The 19,485-nt window shown below is 27.2% G+C and overlaps 2 protein-coding genes across 5 annotated transcripts in view; one reads left to right on the top strand and one right to left on the bottom strand.

The window, feature by feature from the left end:
* Positions 1-7,862: 7,862 nt before the first annotated feature.
* Positions 7,863-10,355, bottom strand: LOC105843784 (repetitive organellar protein). The gene is made up of 2 exons (XM_065788173.1): positions 9,483-10,355; positions 7,863-9,038 (listed from the first exon to the last, which is right to left on the bottom strand). Exons 1-2 carry the CDS (start codon positions 10,270-10,272, stop codon positions 8,026-8,028), a joined length of 1,803 nt encoding a protein of 600 aa, XP_065644245.1. The 5' UTR covers positions 10,273-10,355; the 3' UTR covers positions 7,863-8,025.
* A 3,369-nt stretch (positions 10,356-13,724) lies between these two features.
* The window catches only part of LOC100204838 (filamin-A), a 46,522-nt gene continuing 40,761 nt past the window's right edge, over positions 13,725-19,485 (top strand). The window contains exons 1-6 of one of the 4 annotated variants that reach the window (XM_065788169.1): positions 13,725-13,858; positions 14,082-14,408; positions 14,724-15,014; positions 15,098-15,319; positions 15,595-15,788; positions 18,711-19,053. In XM_065788169.1, the coding sequence (XP_065644241.1) occupies positions 14,114-14,408; positions 14,724-15,014; positions 15,098-15,319; positions 15,595-15,788; positions 18,711-19,053 (1,345 nt within the window). In that variant the 5' untranslated portion in view covers positions 13,725-13,858; positions 14,082-14,113. The remainder of the gene's footprint in view (positions 13,859-14,081; positions 14,409-14,723; positions 15,015-15,097; positions 15,320-15,594; positions 15,789-18,710; positions 19,054-19,485) is intronic. The other 3 variants (XM_065788171.1, XM_065788172.1, XM_065788170.1) reach the window with 3 other exon arrangements.

The following is a 19,485-nucleotide window of genomic DNA, read 5'->3' as shown; positions in this document are numbered from 1 at the left end:
AAAATATTTTGCACGTCTTTATAATATTTTCCTTAATATATTGCTAAAGTATTTCTATATCTTATACCAAAAATTTTGAAAGACATTTAATTGATACTAAATAAATTTTCTAAGAAATTATTCTGACTTTAAACTATGTGGCCATGGCCACAATGGTCACCCCTTGGATCCGCGCCTGATATATATATATATATATATATATATATATATATATATATATATATATATATATATATATATATATATATATATATATATATACTGTTACTAATAATATATGATATAATAGTAATAGAAATATAATCTATATCCATATCAATAACTAATTAACAGATTTAAAAACAACACATTTGGAAAACATCAAGTTAAAACACTTTTTTTGTAATTCGTATAAGTTGTTCCAATGAGTTAAAATATTATGGGGAGTTAATTTGTTTTGCCGACAGGGGTTAATTTATTTCAAGGGGAGTTAATCTATTTCGAAATAGATTAACTCCCCGGGTAATTTTTTACGCAACGGGAGTTAATTTATTATGGGGGTTAATTTATTTCGTGACACCGGCGCGAGTAGGTGTCACGTAGGAGGGGGGAGGGGGCATTAAAATTTTTGCCAGCATTTGCCGACTGACAACAAGGTCTACATTTGCATTCTATTTTTCTAAAAGGGTCAGATTTGCTGACTAAATGAACAAAAAATTCATTAATGGGGGGAAGGGGGAGTGGTGGAGGGTGTCACACTACCTACATTCCCCCTTCGCCGGCCTTGTAAGTGATATCCAATCATACACTTTGCTTTAAAAAAACTTAAGAAGCATATAAAACGGTTTTAGAATTATTGATTGGTGCTTCTTAAAATAGCTTTTAATCTCGTTAAAAGCAATTTCAGATAGCACCTAGTAGGTTTTAATTTTAATTTTTGTTGTCTAAATAACTTTTATATCTAAAATGTCGTTTTCTTTTAAAAAAATTGTATTTTAAATTTGTTTATTTAATTTACATCAAAACGGAAAAAAAACTATAACATATAGAGAAAAAAGTTCCAACATAGTTATATACCCATTATATAATTACTACATAATTATATAACAATATTAGCTTCTAATATCAGCTTACCAAGGTTATCCAGTTAAGTATCCTGTTGCTGAGGTACCATGAGAAAACCATGGCAAATCTTGAGACAATTTGTTTTTAAAATCGCTTTGGTATATTCCAAAAAAATTGAATATAAATGAATAGTAAGTATATATATATATATATATATATATATATATATATATATATATATATATATATATATATATATATATATGATGGTTGCACTGGACAATCTGTTTATAAACAGTTGGTATCTGAGGAGTCAGCAATAGAAGAGTCATTTTTTCTTGTCTGTCCAGTTCCCCCACAGATAAGGATCAAAGAGGCAGATGAAGTTGTTTGGACAAATTTAAAATTCTCCACACTACATTGCAAGCCAATCAGATTTCAATACATAAAGGGGAGAAAAGATGTTGTATCGGAGAAGATTAACTTTTTAAAGAGTTCCATGCTGTCCCTGCAAAATTAATATAAATAGATTCATGATCTACCATGAACTGGAGGTTGACTATGGTTGATGGAAAAGTTGCCACATTCTTAGTGAAGTAATTGACGCAACTACTAGTTGCAGCATATGCAGCCTGACCAGCTCCAACATGACTGACTTGGTGTGAGTTGTGGCAGATTTTCCAGATATTAGATTTATGGTTATAAGTGTAAAGGCAGCCGCAGGAGACCTGAAACAAAGTCTTCAAGCACAACAGGAAACACCACATCAGGAAGTTATACTGGTCCAAGACAAACAATAACCTCGAGGTAAGGATGCTTTGTAGCTCCAATCATAAGGTGTCCTGAATGAAGAGGAGCCAGGGAAAGTACAGAGACTTCAGTCTATCTGAGATCTACCAAGGAACTCTTCAAAGACAAGTTTATGTATACCATCATCAAAATTCTTGTTTATATAATTACCTTTATGCTTTTTAATGTAAATAAAGTTCAGTGTTGTTGTAAGTTATATGTTTATATTCTCAATGCCAAAGAAATTAAATTCATATATCTATATTTCATATATCTATATTTTAGGCATAAAAACCTCATATATCTATATTTTAGGCATAAAAACCCTTTTTATTATAAAATTGTCTAAACATTCCGTAAACACTCCTAAAATGACCACCTATGCAGTCATGACCACTTCTGGAGACCAATTACGTTCTGATTTGAATCCCCCGACACTTCATACCTATATTTTGACATACAACATGTCCCGTCTAATTGAAAATTTAAAAGTTACAAGTTTAAAGCAAAAAACATTAATGCAATTTTTTTTTAATCTTTTTTTTAATAACGCACCATGGTTACCATGGTTTTGATCTTTGCTGCCAAAACAATACATTTTCTTTTTATTATTTATTAATATCTAATTTTTTTATTTAGTTTCTTTTTATTAATGATGTAAGTTATTACTTTATTTTTTATGCTTTATTGCTAATGTCTGCTTCAAACAAATACAAAGCGACACATTAATTGACCGTTTCGTGACAAGAACACCACGTTGTTCTTCGTAGGAAGTCAGAAAGTCGTAAAATAGATTTTCTGACATAAGTTGTTTAAAAAAATCGGCAAATCAAGGTTTTAAACTCTAGAGTCTTTGTCAAATAATTATATTTTAATAACTTTAAACAAAATATCGTTTACTACATGATTTTATACAACAACACATTTATACAACATCATATTTATACAACATCATATTTATACAACAACACATTTATACAACATCATATTTATACAACATCATATTTATACATTAAAATTCTGTTAATTTTTTTTTATAAAAATGGCTTTTAGGAGAATAAGGTGTCACTAAGGATGATGTGGATGTGTCACTAAGGATGATGTGGATGTGTCACTAAGGATGATGTGGATGTGTCACTTAGGATGATATGGATGTGTCACTAAGGATGATGTGGATGTGTCACTAAGGATGATGTGGATGTGTCACTTAGGATGATGTGGATGTGTCACTTAGGATGATATGGATCGCCAACTACTTCTACAAAATAATAATATTAAGGTAAACAATGCTATGTTTCTTTTATTTATTCGCTTTAATTTTTTGTTTAATTTTAATTTTATGCAAAATGGTGAAATATAATTAACTAATTAATAATGAATTAATTTCTTGCAAAAGTATTTCCAAAAAAATCTGCGCAATAAGAAATCAAAGCAATCTAATAGAAAATCTGTATCAAAGTTTACTTTAAATTTAAAGATATTTACGAGAGACGTTAACTTCAAAAATATTCACTAAAAACAAAAGTATGGATTTTAAACTCACTAATTATTCATGTAGCGTACGTTTTTGAGCTATATTTCTTTTATTTATTTGCTTTCATTTCTAATTTAATTTTATGCAAATTGGTGAAATATAATTAATTAATAATAAACTAATTTCGTGCATTTTGTTTACATATTAGATTTATGTATGACGCCTTCGGTTATTCGTACATTTCTTTTAAAAAATTTTTTTTTAGTTATTAATTTTATTAGTGATTAAGTTGAGTTGAAGCATACGTGCATTATCTACAGGCGGTGTTAGTACAAACGCTGGCAAGTTTCCTACCGCTGCAAATTTAAAAAACATTAGGCAAGTCAAGCGCGTCTCATTCATTAATTATTCATGATTTTAAAGTTAAAAGTATTTCTAAAAAAAATCTGCGCTATAAACAAACAAAGCATTCTATTAGAAAATCTACACCAAAGTTTACAACCAAACATTATGTCTGGTTGTGGGTTTTGTTACTAACACCATAATGTTATCGAGCCTGTCTCAATTAGAATTTCATAAATTGGAAAATTCTTTATTAATTACAAATAGTTTTCTAATTGTGACAGGCTCGATGATAGTGGCTTTTTGAAGTTTGATTTTTCATGTATTTTTGATAAAAGTTCTTAAAATGCATGAATTTACTACTTACTGTTTCTTTAATATTATCAATATTAATTTTTAAATATCATTGAAAAATTGACATTATATACGTCATTGGAAAGGCTGTAATATAGTCTGTTAAAAGCAAAACAAAAAAATTGTTTGGCACCAACTTTTTCCTGAAAAAGTTGGTGCTACAATTTTTTATACATTGAAATTAAAATATTTATTACAAAAGTACTAAATTTCAAGGTGAAGAATTCAAAAATTGTTCTAATTTGTACCTTTACCAGTTTTTAACATTTTTTAGTTTACAGTGTCTACCCTGAGAAGAATGGTTGCGATCATCTACCATATTGAGCGCTGAGTAGTTTTGAAAAATTGATATTTTTTCAAACAATTAAAATATTTCTACGAATAAAAACGATTTCTTCTTTCATTCATTACTAAAACTAAAATAAACCACTTTAAGGCCAGAAAGTGTTCTTGAAAGGAAAAAAGTTATTTTTTATTTTGATTATAAGTGTTTACGGTTTTAAAATACACAATTAATTTTAGAAAAAATTGTTCTAAAATGCATTTTTGATATCCCACTGATCGACGAAAAACCACATGAATTTTTAAATAATGTTAAAAAGTTTCTTTTTACTTTGCTAGTATATTGTTGTAAATTAATTTAATGGAAGAAATTAATTTAAGACTATATGTGGAATGCTTTTAGGTTTTGAAAATACTTTTGATATTTTAGATTGTAGGTTTAAATACATTATTATTAAGATTCAAGTCAGAGAAGACAAACTAAATTTATTAAGAATGAAATTAAAACTAACTCTTGCAAGGTATGTTGTACTATGACATGCATGATTTCTAAAAAAAGAAATATTTGGTTGAAGAAATCAGGTTTGATTTAATATAATTTTCAAAACAAATGATTTAGTTGAATAATCAGCAAAAGAAGTCGACCAACAACAGAGTTCGATGGATCGAGTTCTCGCACTTGAAGACGATTTATAGCAAATATATCGTTTGATTCAAAAACGAAATCCGCCAAAAAAATATTTTTGGTAGCACAAAGAACAGCATTTAATAAACGCAAATTTTATTTTGTTAAATTACTTAGCGTCGTTAGAAAGAGGCAACACAAATCGTTGTTGCTTTACACTCAGCTAACCACGTTGCCTTCTGAAGAAGCTTTTGAATACTTCTTGGATAACAAACTTTCAAAAAGTACTTATGAAAATACTCATAAAGGAGCACCATGCAGATTTCTATTGAGCAATATCCGAAATAAAAAACGGCTACATACCACTAGAAACATGCATTGAAATAAAATTCTTAATGCATTGAAAAAGAAATTCTCGATTTATACCCTGGTAAAGATAACTTTCCGGGACTTATGTATGTTTTGATCAACTATAGTTTTGTTCTCTCAATTATTGATGAGAAAATCTTAGTTTACACCATGGACACAACGTTGTTCGATTTGGTCATGCCACACCTAACACGACGAGCAATCTAAAAACTTTTAAGGAATGATTTGTGACAGATGGGAAGTTATTGTTCTATGGCATTTCACCACTACATGCTTGGATTAGGTTTTTTGAACTTATTTTACATTTTTCATATAAAATTGAAACAAAAATTGGAAAGTAAAAAAGGTTTTAAAAAATCAATATTTATTGAGAAAAAAAATTATTCATGATAGGATGTTTGAAGAAGATATGGAATCAGATGAAATCAATAACTTAGATGATTTATATTTAAATGTTAACAACGTTGACGAAAATCTAGAATTAGATAAAGATGTAGAAAAATAAAGTTCTAAACTGTATAATCTGTATAATGTATAAATTTATATTTGTCTGCCTACAATACAAATTTATTAAATAAATAAAAAATATTAAATAAAATATTTCAAGAATTGCAGTGCTTCGGCTCAAATCATTGGAGTTTGAAAACAAGAATATCCCAAATATTTATTTATTTGTTGTTTTTTATATTATTAGTTTTATTATTATTTATTATTACTTGAGAATTAAAGCGACATTAATTTTCAACTAATAATCTATTAAAATTCAAAAGATATAACGGAATAAAGTTTTCACCCTCCTTAAAAAGAGGGGGTTGTCACCCAACTTCAAACTTTACATGATCATAACTTTCAAAGAATAAAAGATTATTCGATGAAATTTAAAACCTGTCGATGAATTTAAATTTAGTATATGATAGCAACAAAATAAGTTTTTTTGAAATCATATCTGGGGTGGGGTTAACTTTTTTGGGTAAAACCTCCCAGAACTCATCTGCATCTACTCTCCCCCCCCCCCTCCTTCTTGCTGTGTCTGAGCTGGTTAAACACAAAAATTAAAAATACTTTTTTAAGTCTCTGTTTTACTCAATTAAGGCTTGATAAATATCAATGTAAAATATCCACATAAATACAACGATTATATTTTAGCCACCAATTTCAATGGTTCCCACTGTGCACTGACTCGAGTTAACGCTTATATGCTTAAACTCACTAATATCTGACTGTGTTTTCAATGTATCGTGAAACTCAGGGCTTATTATGGATCCTAGTGATCCGGCCTGTTTATCAGAAACTCTCCATAATCTTATATCGCAGTATAAATGAGCTTAAGTTACATGAAAATATTTCCACAAAGTCATTCACGAACGTAGTTTTGTCAACCCTCATGATAATGACACACATATCTTAATCGATAAAAACTTATGGATACGTTTTGGATGAAAGTTGATCAAGCAAATTTGAACTCACAAAGACTTCTTGGTATCTTATCTTTACGAGTGTATGTGTCTTTAACGGCATAAATATGTTTTTAAATAGTTTCAGATTTTTTTTGCCTGCTTTGTTGTATCCTTTTTCTTTATTAAATGAAACGCTAATTTTATAGCTGCATATCTTTAAAAACATGAATCAGCATGAATAATAATTATAATCATCTTTATCCTAAAATTATGGTTGCTGCTGGTAAAAATGGCGCAACTTGATGCGTTTACTAGTATCATCAAGTTCAGAGAAAAACTTTCTTAAAGTCCTCTTACATTTGCTATATACTTGTATTTGTATGATAAAAATCTAATATATATATAAAATAAAATATATCAATTATAACTACTTTAAGTTTTGAGAATTCTAGGTACCTATTCAACTTGGTGAAGCTCCAATTTTATCCAAAAAAGGTTTTGAGATTTAATTTTTTTTTATTTAAAAAGTACTGGAGGCTAGATGCAAAAAGTTGTGCAGACAGAGGACAGTTGTGCAGATAGAGTAGCAGGCAATATATGGAAGTTGTATAAGAGGTATCTCCTAAGTTAAAACTATTTTAGCCAGTCTTAACAAGTCAGTTAATAAATGGCTAAACACACCACTATAAAACAAGGTTTCATTTTTCTTTTAATTAAATAGTTCCATTTTAATGATGTTATAAAATATTTAAATAATTTGTATAAATAAAAATAGACATCTTGATGTGATATATAATACCAACTATAATTCTAAAAATAAATATAACAATAGCTAAATTTAACTTAAGTTTAAGAAACCTTTTATGGAGGAATTGAAGGAACACAAAAACATTAAACTTTTTCATTATTTAACTTTTTAAAAATATTTATCATTTCTGTGACAGTTTGAAAAACAAAGCTTTTTGATTAAAGGTGAAAAAATTTAAACTTTTAAAACAGAAAAATATTATGGGTGTACCCACTAAATAAATAACTACAGTACTCTTATCGAAATAACAATATTTATAATCATAAATCATGTTTGCATAATTCTTAAGAAAGATGATTTTGAAACTTAATCCAATCATAGTGCATAGATATAAATGCAGTATTTAGTAAACAACACCGTTCTATAAATTAAGTATAATAAAGGTTTTGTAATATATTTAGCTCTAAGATTAGAAAATTTAATTTAAAAAACACAAAAATTTTTTACATAATAATATGAAATGTTATTCGTAATAGTGCAAGGAATAAATCAAAGTAGCATTTAAGATGACAACACTGTCAGCTGACAACATTTCTCGATGTTAAAGCAAAGCATTAGCAATACCATTGTCTTTCATTAAGTCGCTAAAACTTGATACTTTATTCTTTTTAACATCTTTTTTTAAAAAAGGTGAAAATGTATAGTCACCTTTAAAAGTAAAATCTTTTATTTCCGTTAATGCTGATTTTTCGTGACTTGCATTTGAAATAAAACTTACGTTAGACAGAGTGTCATTATCTTCCTTAAAAAACTCCTTTTGAGCAACGTCAGATTTGCTGTTTTCAATTGAGATTTGTTGTTCAGTTTTATTCTTTTCATTATTTAGGTCAGAGTTTTCTTTGTTGTATAGATTTTTTTTACTTTCAATTACTTTCTTAAAATTATCAAAATAAAGAATTTTTTCTTCAGCAAAACGTTTTTCAATTTTCATTTTCTCACCGTATTCTTTATAACTCTTCATCAAATTTCTGCATTGACTTAAACTTTTTAACAAATTGTTAATTTCTACTGATAGTTTTTCTTTTTCTATCTTATGTTTTGAAAGTTCAACATGCATTTCTTGGACCTCGGCTTCTAATGCTATTGTTGATCCAATCATTAGTTTTGATTTTTCACGTTGTATTTCAGTTAGATTTTTGAAGTAATCAAGAGAGTTTCTTGCTTCTTCGTAACTTAAATTTAGCGATTGATTTTCTTCTTTTAATTTATCATTTGTCGTTTCCAATTTAAGAACTTGACTTTGATAATTCGAATTATCATCACTTAATGTTGTTAAACGCGTTTGTAACTCGTTGATAATTTTCTCATTTTCAACATTTTTTTCACACATTGCCAAAAGCTCTTCTCTTCTTAAACGTTCACTATTCTCCGCTTGATTTACCTTTGATAAAAGCTGCAGTTTCATGTCGCTTTCTTCATTATTCAATTTCTGCAATTCTTGAATTTTACATTGAAGAGTAGCAACTTCGTCTCGAGAATGACTTAACTTGGTACCGTACTTAGTTATTTTGCCTTCAGCTTTTTCCAGCCGACTTTCCAACTCTTGTACTCTACCTAATTGATAATATAAACAAATATTCAAAAACCAATTTAAAAACTACAACAACAACAAAATAAAAAAGTAAAAAACAGATTGCTTACTCCCCTTTAACAGACTATTTAAGAATTTTCATAAGACATTCCTTAAACTATAAATATTTTAAGTATAGTATTTCAAACGATTTCATTTGGTGAATTATGTTCAAAATTAAAATTTTTTAAAATTTTATCTAAAATTGAGAAGAAATTTCTAACTTAAAATTTAATTTGAGTTGTATTCTAGTAACAATGAATAAATAAAGATGTTTTTGCTTTATATTCTTTATACTATTTTTGTTTCCATTTTAACGATAGACCCAAACTGGTCATAACAATGATGATTAAACTAAAATGTTGCTAAGCAACAAACTCTACAAAACAGGTTTTTGAAAACCAAAATCTATTTTTATAAAAGCTTACTTATTGCAACAGCAGTATGTTTTTCTGCATCGGATACTTTTTGATTGGCTATTTTCAGTTCGTAAACCAATTCATTTTGTTTACAATCGTTTGCACGTTTGTTGATTTCTAGTGTAGATATAGTTTTGTACATTTCAAAGACTTCTTTTTGAAATTCGTTACGTTGATGTATAGCTACTTTAAAAATGTTTTGTAATTCTAGCATTTTTAATTTTTCAGAGCGAGAATCTCTTTGTTCGTTATCGTCAATAAGTTCATTTGCACTTTCTTTAAAAATGTTTTTTAAAGCTGTATTCGAATTTTGCTGCATAATGCTGTCAAAACCTCCACTTACATTATTTTTAGCAAGGCTTAATTTAGTTGTTAAATCAATTCTTTCTTCCTGTTTTAGATTTAAGAGATGAGTAGAATTAATAACGTAGTTCCTAAATTGCTTGAAATTTTGTCCAAATACACGAGGTTTTCTTTTCATTGCAAAATGTTTGCTATTTAGAAAAGACGCTTGTCTAGGTACAGAAGCTTTTCGAATATTTTTTTTTAAAGAAACATTTTCCACAAACTTATCAAAATCAGTTAAACCTAAGGGAACAAAATTTTCTTCAAGATTCTTTGAATCTTGAATTTGGAAAGGATTATTACTTTTTGAGTGAGCTGATCTTGAACTATTTAAACTTTCAGTTTCAATAAGTTTGTAAATGCTTTCGGTTGATTCTTCTGCTGCTTCGCTATGCTTTGCCTCAATCTCTGAATCCAATTCGTCATATTTGTTTAAAAAAACGATTTTTTTCATTCCTTATAAAATCTACATAAAACTTAGCAGTTAGTTTTGATACCTTTAAACTCTTTTATGTTTTGGATTGTTAGAAATAATGGTTATTAAATAATAATATAATGGTTTTAAGATTTGAATAGTAATAAAATATTTAAAAATACAAAACAGTCATAAATTAATAAAATTTCTTATCATTAAATATCTCCACTAAATATTTTACGAATAAACTTCTGATGTTTGTGTGCATTTTAATTCAGTTTTAAATCAAATTGAGTCAGATCAGTGATTTGAAACTCCATTCAATTTTTTAAAATTTAATGTAACATCGTTTTAAACTTTTCTTAAGTACCTCAAAAATTGACTTAAATAAATTTTTTATAATTTCGAAAAAAATTGTAAATTATTATACGTTAGCGTTTTATATCTCATTCAACATGTGTTTTTTCAATTATCTGAGAAAGTAGTTGTTAAAAATTTTAGTTTTACAATTTGTTATAAATATGTTTTAACTCTTAAAACAAGTGCGATTCTTGGGAATTTAATTAAAAGACATTAATTAATGAATTTAATAAAAAGACATTAATTAATGAATTTAAAAGTTTCTATTAAAGAAGCATCCAATTGAAACCAAAATTTTGGATTTTTGTAAAAGGGATTATGATTCAATATAATAAATATAATATACAAAATTGAAACTAAAATTGAAATAAAAATGACATCAAAAATATGTTTCTTTTGTTAACTTTTTTTTGTTTTTTTGCCTAAAACATGTCATAATTTTAATAACTATTTTATTTCTGAAATAATTTTACATTTAAAATGTTATTGTTTTATTTCTAAGAATTATGAAATTATGAAATATACTGGTGAAAATCAGCATGATTTAATTTGATGATTTTGACTTACATCATGCATGGTGTCAAAAAAAAATTTAATGTTTATACAAAACATCATTATGTTAAATTTGAGACTGGTGTAAGGTGGAAGTTTATATAAAATTTGAGACTGGTGTAAGGTGAAAGTTGTGACTGGTGTAAGGTGGAAGTTTATGTAAAATTTGAGACTGGTGTGAGGTGTAAGTTTATGTAAAATTTGTGACTGGTGTAAAGTGTAAGTTTATGTAAAGAAACTGGAAACTGTTTTTTTATTTTTATTTTGTAGGACTTTCTCCACAGTAAATCTTATAAAACCATAAAAAATCTCAAATTGAGGAAACGTTGACTTACACCATTCTGATTCTCACCGGCTCATTTAATAGTTTTATTTTTAAAATGTAATAGTTTTGAAAATGAAAACTAATCTTGTTCATCCAAAACTTTTAAAATTAGTCAATGTGCCAACTTTTTCACGCTTCACTAGAATCCAGTTTATCGGTTTCGCAATTTTGCCCGGACATTAAGTTTAACCATGGTTTTACATCTTTTTTACCTATGTGACACAAATATAATATATAATTAGTTAGTATTGGATTGTTCTCAACACATTTAAAAAAAGTTGTCTTTAAAAATTACCTCTAATATATAAGGAATGGGAGTGAAAATGTCATCATTTAGAAATGTAAACATTAGCTTCTTACTAATGAAAATAATCACTTTAAAAACAATTTTTTCAAATCTTAATCCTTTTTATTGAAATTAAATGAATTACTTTTTTGGGTTTGTGTATTTTAGTAAATGTATTCTTATTTATATAAAATAGTTGTTTATTTTTAATATGTAAATGGATTAAGTTGTCCGGAACCACCCACCAAACATGTATCCGATACCACCCAATCATACCTCATTCAAACACACAACTAAAATTAGTGAGTTAAAGTACTAAACAAATTTTTTTTTTAAATATTGTAAATAAAAATCTTTAATCAGTTAAAACTATTAGTTTATATAAAAATTAAGTATATTAATATGTGAACCAAATATTGATGATGATAAATCGCTCTTCTGGTGGTTCGAGACAATATCTTACACTCCCAGCTAATCGCTTTGGCATATCATTAAAAGATATTTTGCATAGACCATATTTTCACTCAAATAATGTTTTTATAGTATATAAAACTACACAGATTGTTTAGTTTAAGCTGTACAACAAGTGTCCGGAGTTACCCGGCGTCCGGTGCTACCCAATTTTCCCCTACATTAAAGAGTCAAGCATAATAACAGAATAGAATTTTGAAATGATGTAAAGTGTAAACAATAATTTGCAGCATCTTCATTAAAAGGAAATTTAGGTCAAAAATATTTAAATAAAAATTTATTATATAGCGTTTGTGAAAAATTTTTTGACTTCGCGAATTCTTATTTGATCTATATCACTTTCAATTTAACTCACTTCCAATTTAACTCATCTATTTATAAGATATTAAAATAGGCATTAGAACATCTACGTACTGAAATGTGTTTTTTTAAATCTGTAAATCTATAATTTTTGTCAAAACTATCGTTTTTTATGTTTAGAAGTTGCATGACGTCAATTAACACATTCATTGGTAATTTTTAGTGTATTTCTTTCTAAAGATCTGGTTTGATAAGGGGTCGTCCACAAGTTAAGTCACACAGTTTTTAACCATTTTTGACCCCTCTCCCTCTTGTCACAACATCGGAACTCTTTAGTAACAAGTTCCGTATGAGTCGTCACAAAATTAATAACCCCCTTTCCCTCCTAAAGCGTGACGTAATTTATGGACGACCCTAATCTTGTTTGATAATCTGGTTTGATAATCTGGTTGGATAATCTGGTTGGATAATCTGGTTTGATGATCTGGTTTAATGATCTGGTTTGATGATCTAAACAATTTAAGCTACTGCTTTATAAATTATACTGTACTTTATAATTTATAACGTAGTGCTTGTGTTTTAAGCAAAGTATAGATTTTAAAAACAATTTTAGTTAAAAATGCTATATTTTGCTGTTCAGTGCTTTTATATCCACAGATATTGTTGACTTAACATAAGAACAGCCACAAATAGTCATAAAGGCTAATCCAAAGTAGCGTCCAAAATTGACCAGCATTTTTGCGTACCAAAGTACTACTCATGCGCTCAGTTGGCGGCTTTGAGTTGGCCGGATTTGAACTTGTATCGCACAACAGCCCAGATTTTAGAACTTCATTTGATTCTTTAAACAGCTGAGCTATCCAGCCACCAAGTCACGCATAAAATTTAAGAACTTAAACCAGCAAGAGTAGTGATAAACATTTTGCAAACAATATTTCAAATTATTAATAAATAGTTTAAAGTATTTACCTAAAAGATCACAAGTTAAATGTATTTATGAGCTTTTTTGCTTAAATTAAAATTTAAAATAAAACATTTTCGAACAATTATTTTTACACTTTTCTTTTAAAGTCTAAATAGAAACCATCTACTCTCATTTCATCAATTTAATTGCGACTTTTAAATTATTTACGGACTAAATAGAAACCATCTATTTCAATATCGTAGATTAAGATTTAATTATGACTTCTTAATCATCGAAGAGTATATAAAAACCATCTATTTCGAATGCTTTATTTCTTATTCATTGAAGAGTATAAGGATTAACATATTTATATCAACAACAAGATTATGTGGTTTCAAAAAAACTGACATTTAAAACAACAGTAGTAGTATATATTTTAATAATTATTTTTTTTTTATAAAGTTATTCATCAACAACGTTTTCTTTGTATTTGTGTACATTGAAACCATCGATATCGTTATAAAAATACATGTCAGCTAAAAATAGCACAAATATGTTAATTATGGCATCGTATAAATAAAATGCGTCTTGATTCAAACATTTTCATATATTTAAAAACTCATCAAAATATTTTTTGAATACATTTGTAGGTCAATGGATATATTTTTTAAAAGAAATAAATATGGAAAACGTAACAAAAAAGGCTGTTGTAGGATCAGAAGAAGATTGGATAGAAATGCAAAACAATACGTTTACTAATTGGGTAAATGCAAATCTTAAACAACGTGGTATGTCTGTGGAAAGCATTGCTTTCGGCTTTGAAGATGGAGTAAAACTAGTAAATTTATATGAAATTGTAGCAAAGAGAAGTCTTGGTAAATATGCAAAGAACCCAAAGTTTCCTAACCAGAAGCTTGAAAATGTTTCTTTAGTGCTTAAAGCTATGCAGCAGGATGGAGTAAAACTTGTAAGTATTGGTAAGAGGTTTTTTAAGTTTTTATGTTGAGTGTGTAGTAGGATGTAAAATGCGAGTGCAGTAGGATGTAAATTCTTTGTTGCGTTTGTTAGTAGGATGTAAGTTTTTTGTTGTGTGTAGTAGAATATAATTTTTGTTGTTGTTGCGTGTGTAGCAGAATTTAAGTTTTTTTGTCGCGCGTGTAAATTGCATTAAAAAAACTTCTTTTAGTATTTGGGATGTAAGTTAATATAAAGTAATGAAGTCGATAAAGAAGAAAAGATTAAAAGAGAAGAGTAAAGATTTTATAAATGTATAATATTAATTTTTTGTTCAGACAGCGACCACGTGGTTAACTGTAATTTTAAAATGATCTTGGGTTTAATATGGCAGCTAATCCTTAGGTATCAAATCAGCGGTACAGAAGATAAAAGCATAAAAATTGCATTAAAAAAACTTCTTTTAGTATGGCTTCAGCATGTCATCCCAGAGCAAAATATTACCAACTTAACTAATGATTGGAATAATGGTATAGCTTTATGTAATCTAATAAATGTTTTACATCCTGGATCATTCCCAGAGTACAACCACTTGCGCCAAGAGGATGCTTTTTCAAATGCATGTAGAGGTAATTAAATGTTTTGTTTTTAGATCGCCAGTAAATAAAATACAACCAGTAATCTGACATTTTCGCTTATTATTTTGCTTTAGGAATGAAATTAGCTGAAGATATGTTTAATATTCCACAAATTATAAGTGCGGAAAACATGATAAACAAAAATGTTGACGAGTTAAGCATGATAACATACTTGTCTTATTTTACAAAAGATAACGGTATTGGAGTACTATGGACTTTAAATCTAGTCAATAAGTGGAACAGTAGTATAGGTGTAAAAAACTTTAACAAAGATTGGAATGACGGCAGCGCGATCAGTATGTTTTTGATTTGTTAACAACAGTAATTGTTAACTCTATATATTGCTCTCAACTTCCACTGGCGTAGCTATATAATTTACACTGGCGTAGCTATATAATTGGAATCCGCAGGGAAAAATCTTATGTTAAGTGTTTTTAAAAATCTGTAAAAATAAATGAGATTTATTAAAAGCTTTTAATGTCTGGTGTTCGTTGAATTTGTCAAACTTTTCAACTATATAGTTACGCCACAGTTTACTTCTTTTTTAACCTAAGTTTTACTTTTTTTTTAGGAAACTTAATAAACACATTCCAGCCAAATCTGGTACCAGAACCTATTTCAATTGATAACGAGGAAAACTGTAAAATTGCTATGGCAATAGCAGAAAAAATATTTTTGATACCACAAATTATATCTCCAACTGAAATGGCAAACCCTAAAATTCCAGAGCTAGCTATTATGGCTTATGTCGTACAATTTACAAAGGTAAAACTTGTATATAGAAGTTCTTAATGTCGTACAATTTACAAAGGTAAAACTTGTATATAGAAGTTCTTAATGTTGTACAATTTACAAAGGTAAAACTTGTATATAGAAGTTCTTAATGTCGTACAATTTACAAAGGTAAAACTTGTATATAGAAGTTCTTAATGTCGTACAATTTACAAAGGTAAAACTTGTATATAGAAGTTCTTAATGTCGCGCAATTGACAATGGTAAAACTTGATTTTAGAATCTCTTAAGAGCATTTTTTTTTAATGGCCGTTATTTTTTTAAATTTATTCCACATTTTTAAAATAGAATCCTTAAAAAGTTTAAAAAGTATAAATTTAGTCAATTATTATTTTAAACATTATGATCATGCAATGGATATCTTTTAAAAGAAGATATTTAAAAATATATAACCTCTAATTTTAAATCGAATGCACAACTTAGTGGTAAAAAAAGTTATAATGCATAGCCAGCAAACGTTTGATATCTGCTCAGCCTTATTCTGGACCCTTGAAATTTAGTGGATTTTTTAGGAATGTGTAAAAAAGTTTAGTTCAAGCCAGATATTCAATATCAAGGCCTGGAAGGCAAGGATATAAGTTTTTGTAATTACCAGCCGTAAATTTATAAATTCATGAACACTTTATTTTAATATAAATTTTTGATTTTACATATAGTTTTTAAAAGTTTCATTTATGACATGTCATTAGTGTTCAATTAATGCAACGGTTGAAATAGCGTTCACTTTAATGAAATTAAAAAGTCACATACCATAAACGTACTGGTGCAATGAACTGACGCACTATGCATCAGAGAAATCGCATAAACAAGTAATTTTAAAATATAAATTACTTTTAAAAAAAATATTTTTTCGAACTCTTAAATATATAAGTGTTATTAGGGTATTAGGAAAACAGTTTTATTAAACTAAGGAGTTCATTAACGCTTTCATTGCGTTCAATAACAGAATAAGTGAAATTCCGAGAATTTAGCGACATTCTTACTTACGTTTCATAATATTGTTAAGGAAAAAAATATTTTCAATAAAACTGTTGTATCATTTAATATCTAATAAAAGAAAAATTTCATTAAACAATGGAAATAAAAATATATATATATATATATATATATATATATATATATATATATATATATATATATATATATATATATATATATATATATATATATATATATATATATATATATATATATATATATATATATATATATATTTCAAATATGGCACTTTTAGAATTGTGAAAATTTTAAACTTAGCTTTTAAGTTTTTGTTCATACTTCAAAAAAAAAAAAAATGTTTTGCAAAAAATTGTGATAATTGGAGTCTAAGAACATAAAAAACTTAAAATATTATCTTAAAATGTTTACTGCATCTACGCCAAATGAGGGGGCAATGAGTTAATAAAATATTTCTTTTAATCTTTTTCTAAATTTATATTCATTGACAGGTTTTAAATTTTATTTAATAATCTTTTAGCGTTCAAAGAACATTTAAACCTTTCAACCCCTTCATTTTAGTAAGCTAGACACCTTATATGATCTTTTTTTGTAGTTATTAAGGTGTTCTAATCAATTTTATCAAAGAGCACCGCGGAGAAACATTTAACCAAAAAGCTGACGCTAAATTTCTTACCAATGTTGTCTATTTGGCTAGACTCGGCGTTTAACCATGAACCTCTTTGTTCTAAGCCAGAACTCTAACCACTGCGCCCAGGCTGCTTTTTCTTTCTTTTAAAAACTTTCGAAGACTAAAAAATTATTAAACTGAAAAACTTGTTATTGAATTTAAGTTTATTTATTTCTAAAATTTTATTTTTATATCATCACTCTTACATTTGGGGTAAGTTCGGAGAACATTTTTGATATTTCTGTTCCCAGGCTCCAATTTTCGGTTTTTGTTAAACATTCTCATTTGACATGAGTATGAACATTTTTAAGTTTGGAGTTTGCACGAAGTCTGAAAATTTCATATCTAAAACATGGAAGAATCCTTACCACTTACTCCACCCACCTCTGTAATCTGCTGGTCATGTTGGTCAAACTTGATTTTTCTAAAATATTTAAATCCTTGACCCCCAAAATCTTAAATTTTATGTATAATATGTTATTATTATTACTATATATATATATATATATATATATATATATATATATATATATATATATATATATATATATATATATATATATATATATATATATATATATATATATATAGTATATATATATATATATATATATATATATTTATATATATATATATATATATATATATATATATATATATATATATATATATATATATATAGTTTATATTTTTATAGCAAACTATTTATATATATATATATATATATATATATATATATATATATATATATAAATAGTTTATGTTTTTATAGCAAAAAATGCGTCATAGATCTCTGACGATGTTTTAAATAATCTTTTTATTTAAAATTAATCTGTGTTGTTTTTTTATATGATTTTTTTTTCCTTATGTGTCTTGTTAGAATATCATAATTTTGCATGTAGTGTTATCTTTTGATAAAGTTTTATAAATTTCGGTCTTGAACTGCGAAATTTATAGAAACTTGAATCTTTTACGTATTTTCTATTTTACAGTAAAGAGAACGTTACGTTTAATATTTAATCCTCTTTTCCCACTATCCATGTAAAGATAAATTCTACTGCATTCTCATATTCAAAATAATCATTCAAAATTTTTGAAAAATTTTGAGACATTTTTTTTTAGATTCATGATCATAATTATGTAAAGAATCATAATTATGTAAAAGAATGCCAAAATGAATAAGAAGAAATAAGATAACCTAACGTTATTTTAAAAGAGTACTTAAATTTGATAACAAGTTACCTCAAAATGTCGTATCTTAAATTTAGGTGAAACCAATTATAATTCCATCAACAAAATTTTCTTTATCGGGTGCTGGGATTGTTGAGCCAAAAGTTGGTGCTATAAACGAATTTTATATTCGTTGCAGTGATGACACTTTGGAAATGGATGGATTAGAGGTGGAGATTATTGGACCAAATTTAGTTCCTATCAATTTTAAATATGATATTAATAATCCTCTTTTAAGGACGTATAAATACAATGCAGAAGAACAAGGAATCTACCGAATATCTGTAATGTATCAAGGAAATCATGTACCTCAAAGCCCTGTCATCACAATCGCGAAGCAAGATCTAGAGATAGTTAAAGTGCGCGGAGAAGGATTATCAGGTCAGTTCATTCAAATATATGATTTAAGATTTGAATATGTATGTATGTGTGAATTATTATAATTGCAATTTTAATTGCATTTTCTTATTGTAAAAAAGATTCAGCCCAAACAATTATAAAAAAACAATCCAATCAGACCTGAATTCTCATGAAACTCACCGCTCCACATAAAATAACAACGAAACAAAGTTTTATTAGCTGTTTTTTTTAGACAAGGTTTAGTTGAGTTTTTGTGAGGTATGTTTTTACTTAATTGAATACAAAGTTTATAAAGATTTATAAAGTTTATTAAAGTTTATTAAAGTTTATTAAGGTTTATTAAGTATTTTACTTTTTTGGTATTGATAGGTACAATTTTAAAATACTTGTTTTTGTACAATTTAAAACTTGTCTTTGCCTAATAACTTAGCACTAGTTTTGTCTTTTAATTTT

This window comes from Hydra vulgaris, chromosome 01 (assembly GCF_038396675.1).
Source record: "Hydra vulgaris chromosome 01, alternate assembly HydraT2T_AEP".
NCBI lineage: Eukaryota > Metazoa > Cnidaria > Hydrozoa > Anthoathecata > Hydridae > Hydra > Hydra vulgaris.
The sequence above is the reverse complement of the archived record's forward strand: the minus strand, read 5'-3'. Positions and strand labels throughout refer to the sequence as shown.

Coding starts and splice junctions, on each gene's coding strand:
- LOC105843784 (XM_065788173.1), bottom strand. CDS start 10,272: ATGAAAAAAATCGTTTTTTTAAACAAATATGACGAATTGGATTCAGAG. Junction 9,039..9,482: donor ACATACTGCTGTTGCAATAA/GTAAGCTTTTAT, acceptor ATTATCAATTAG/GTAGAGTACAAGAGTTGGAA.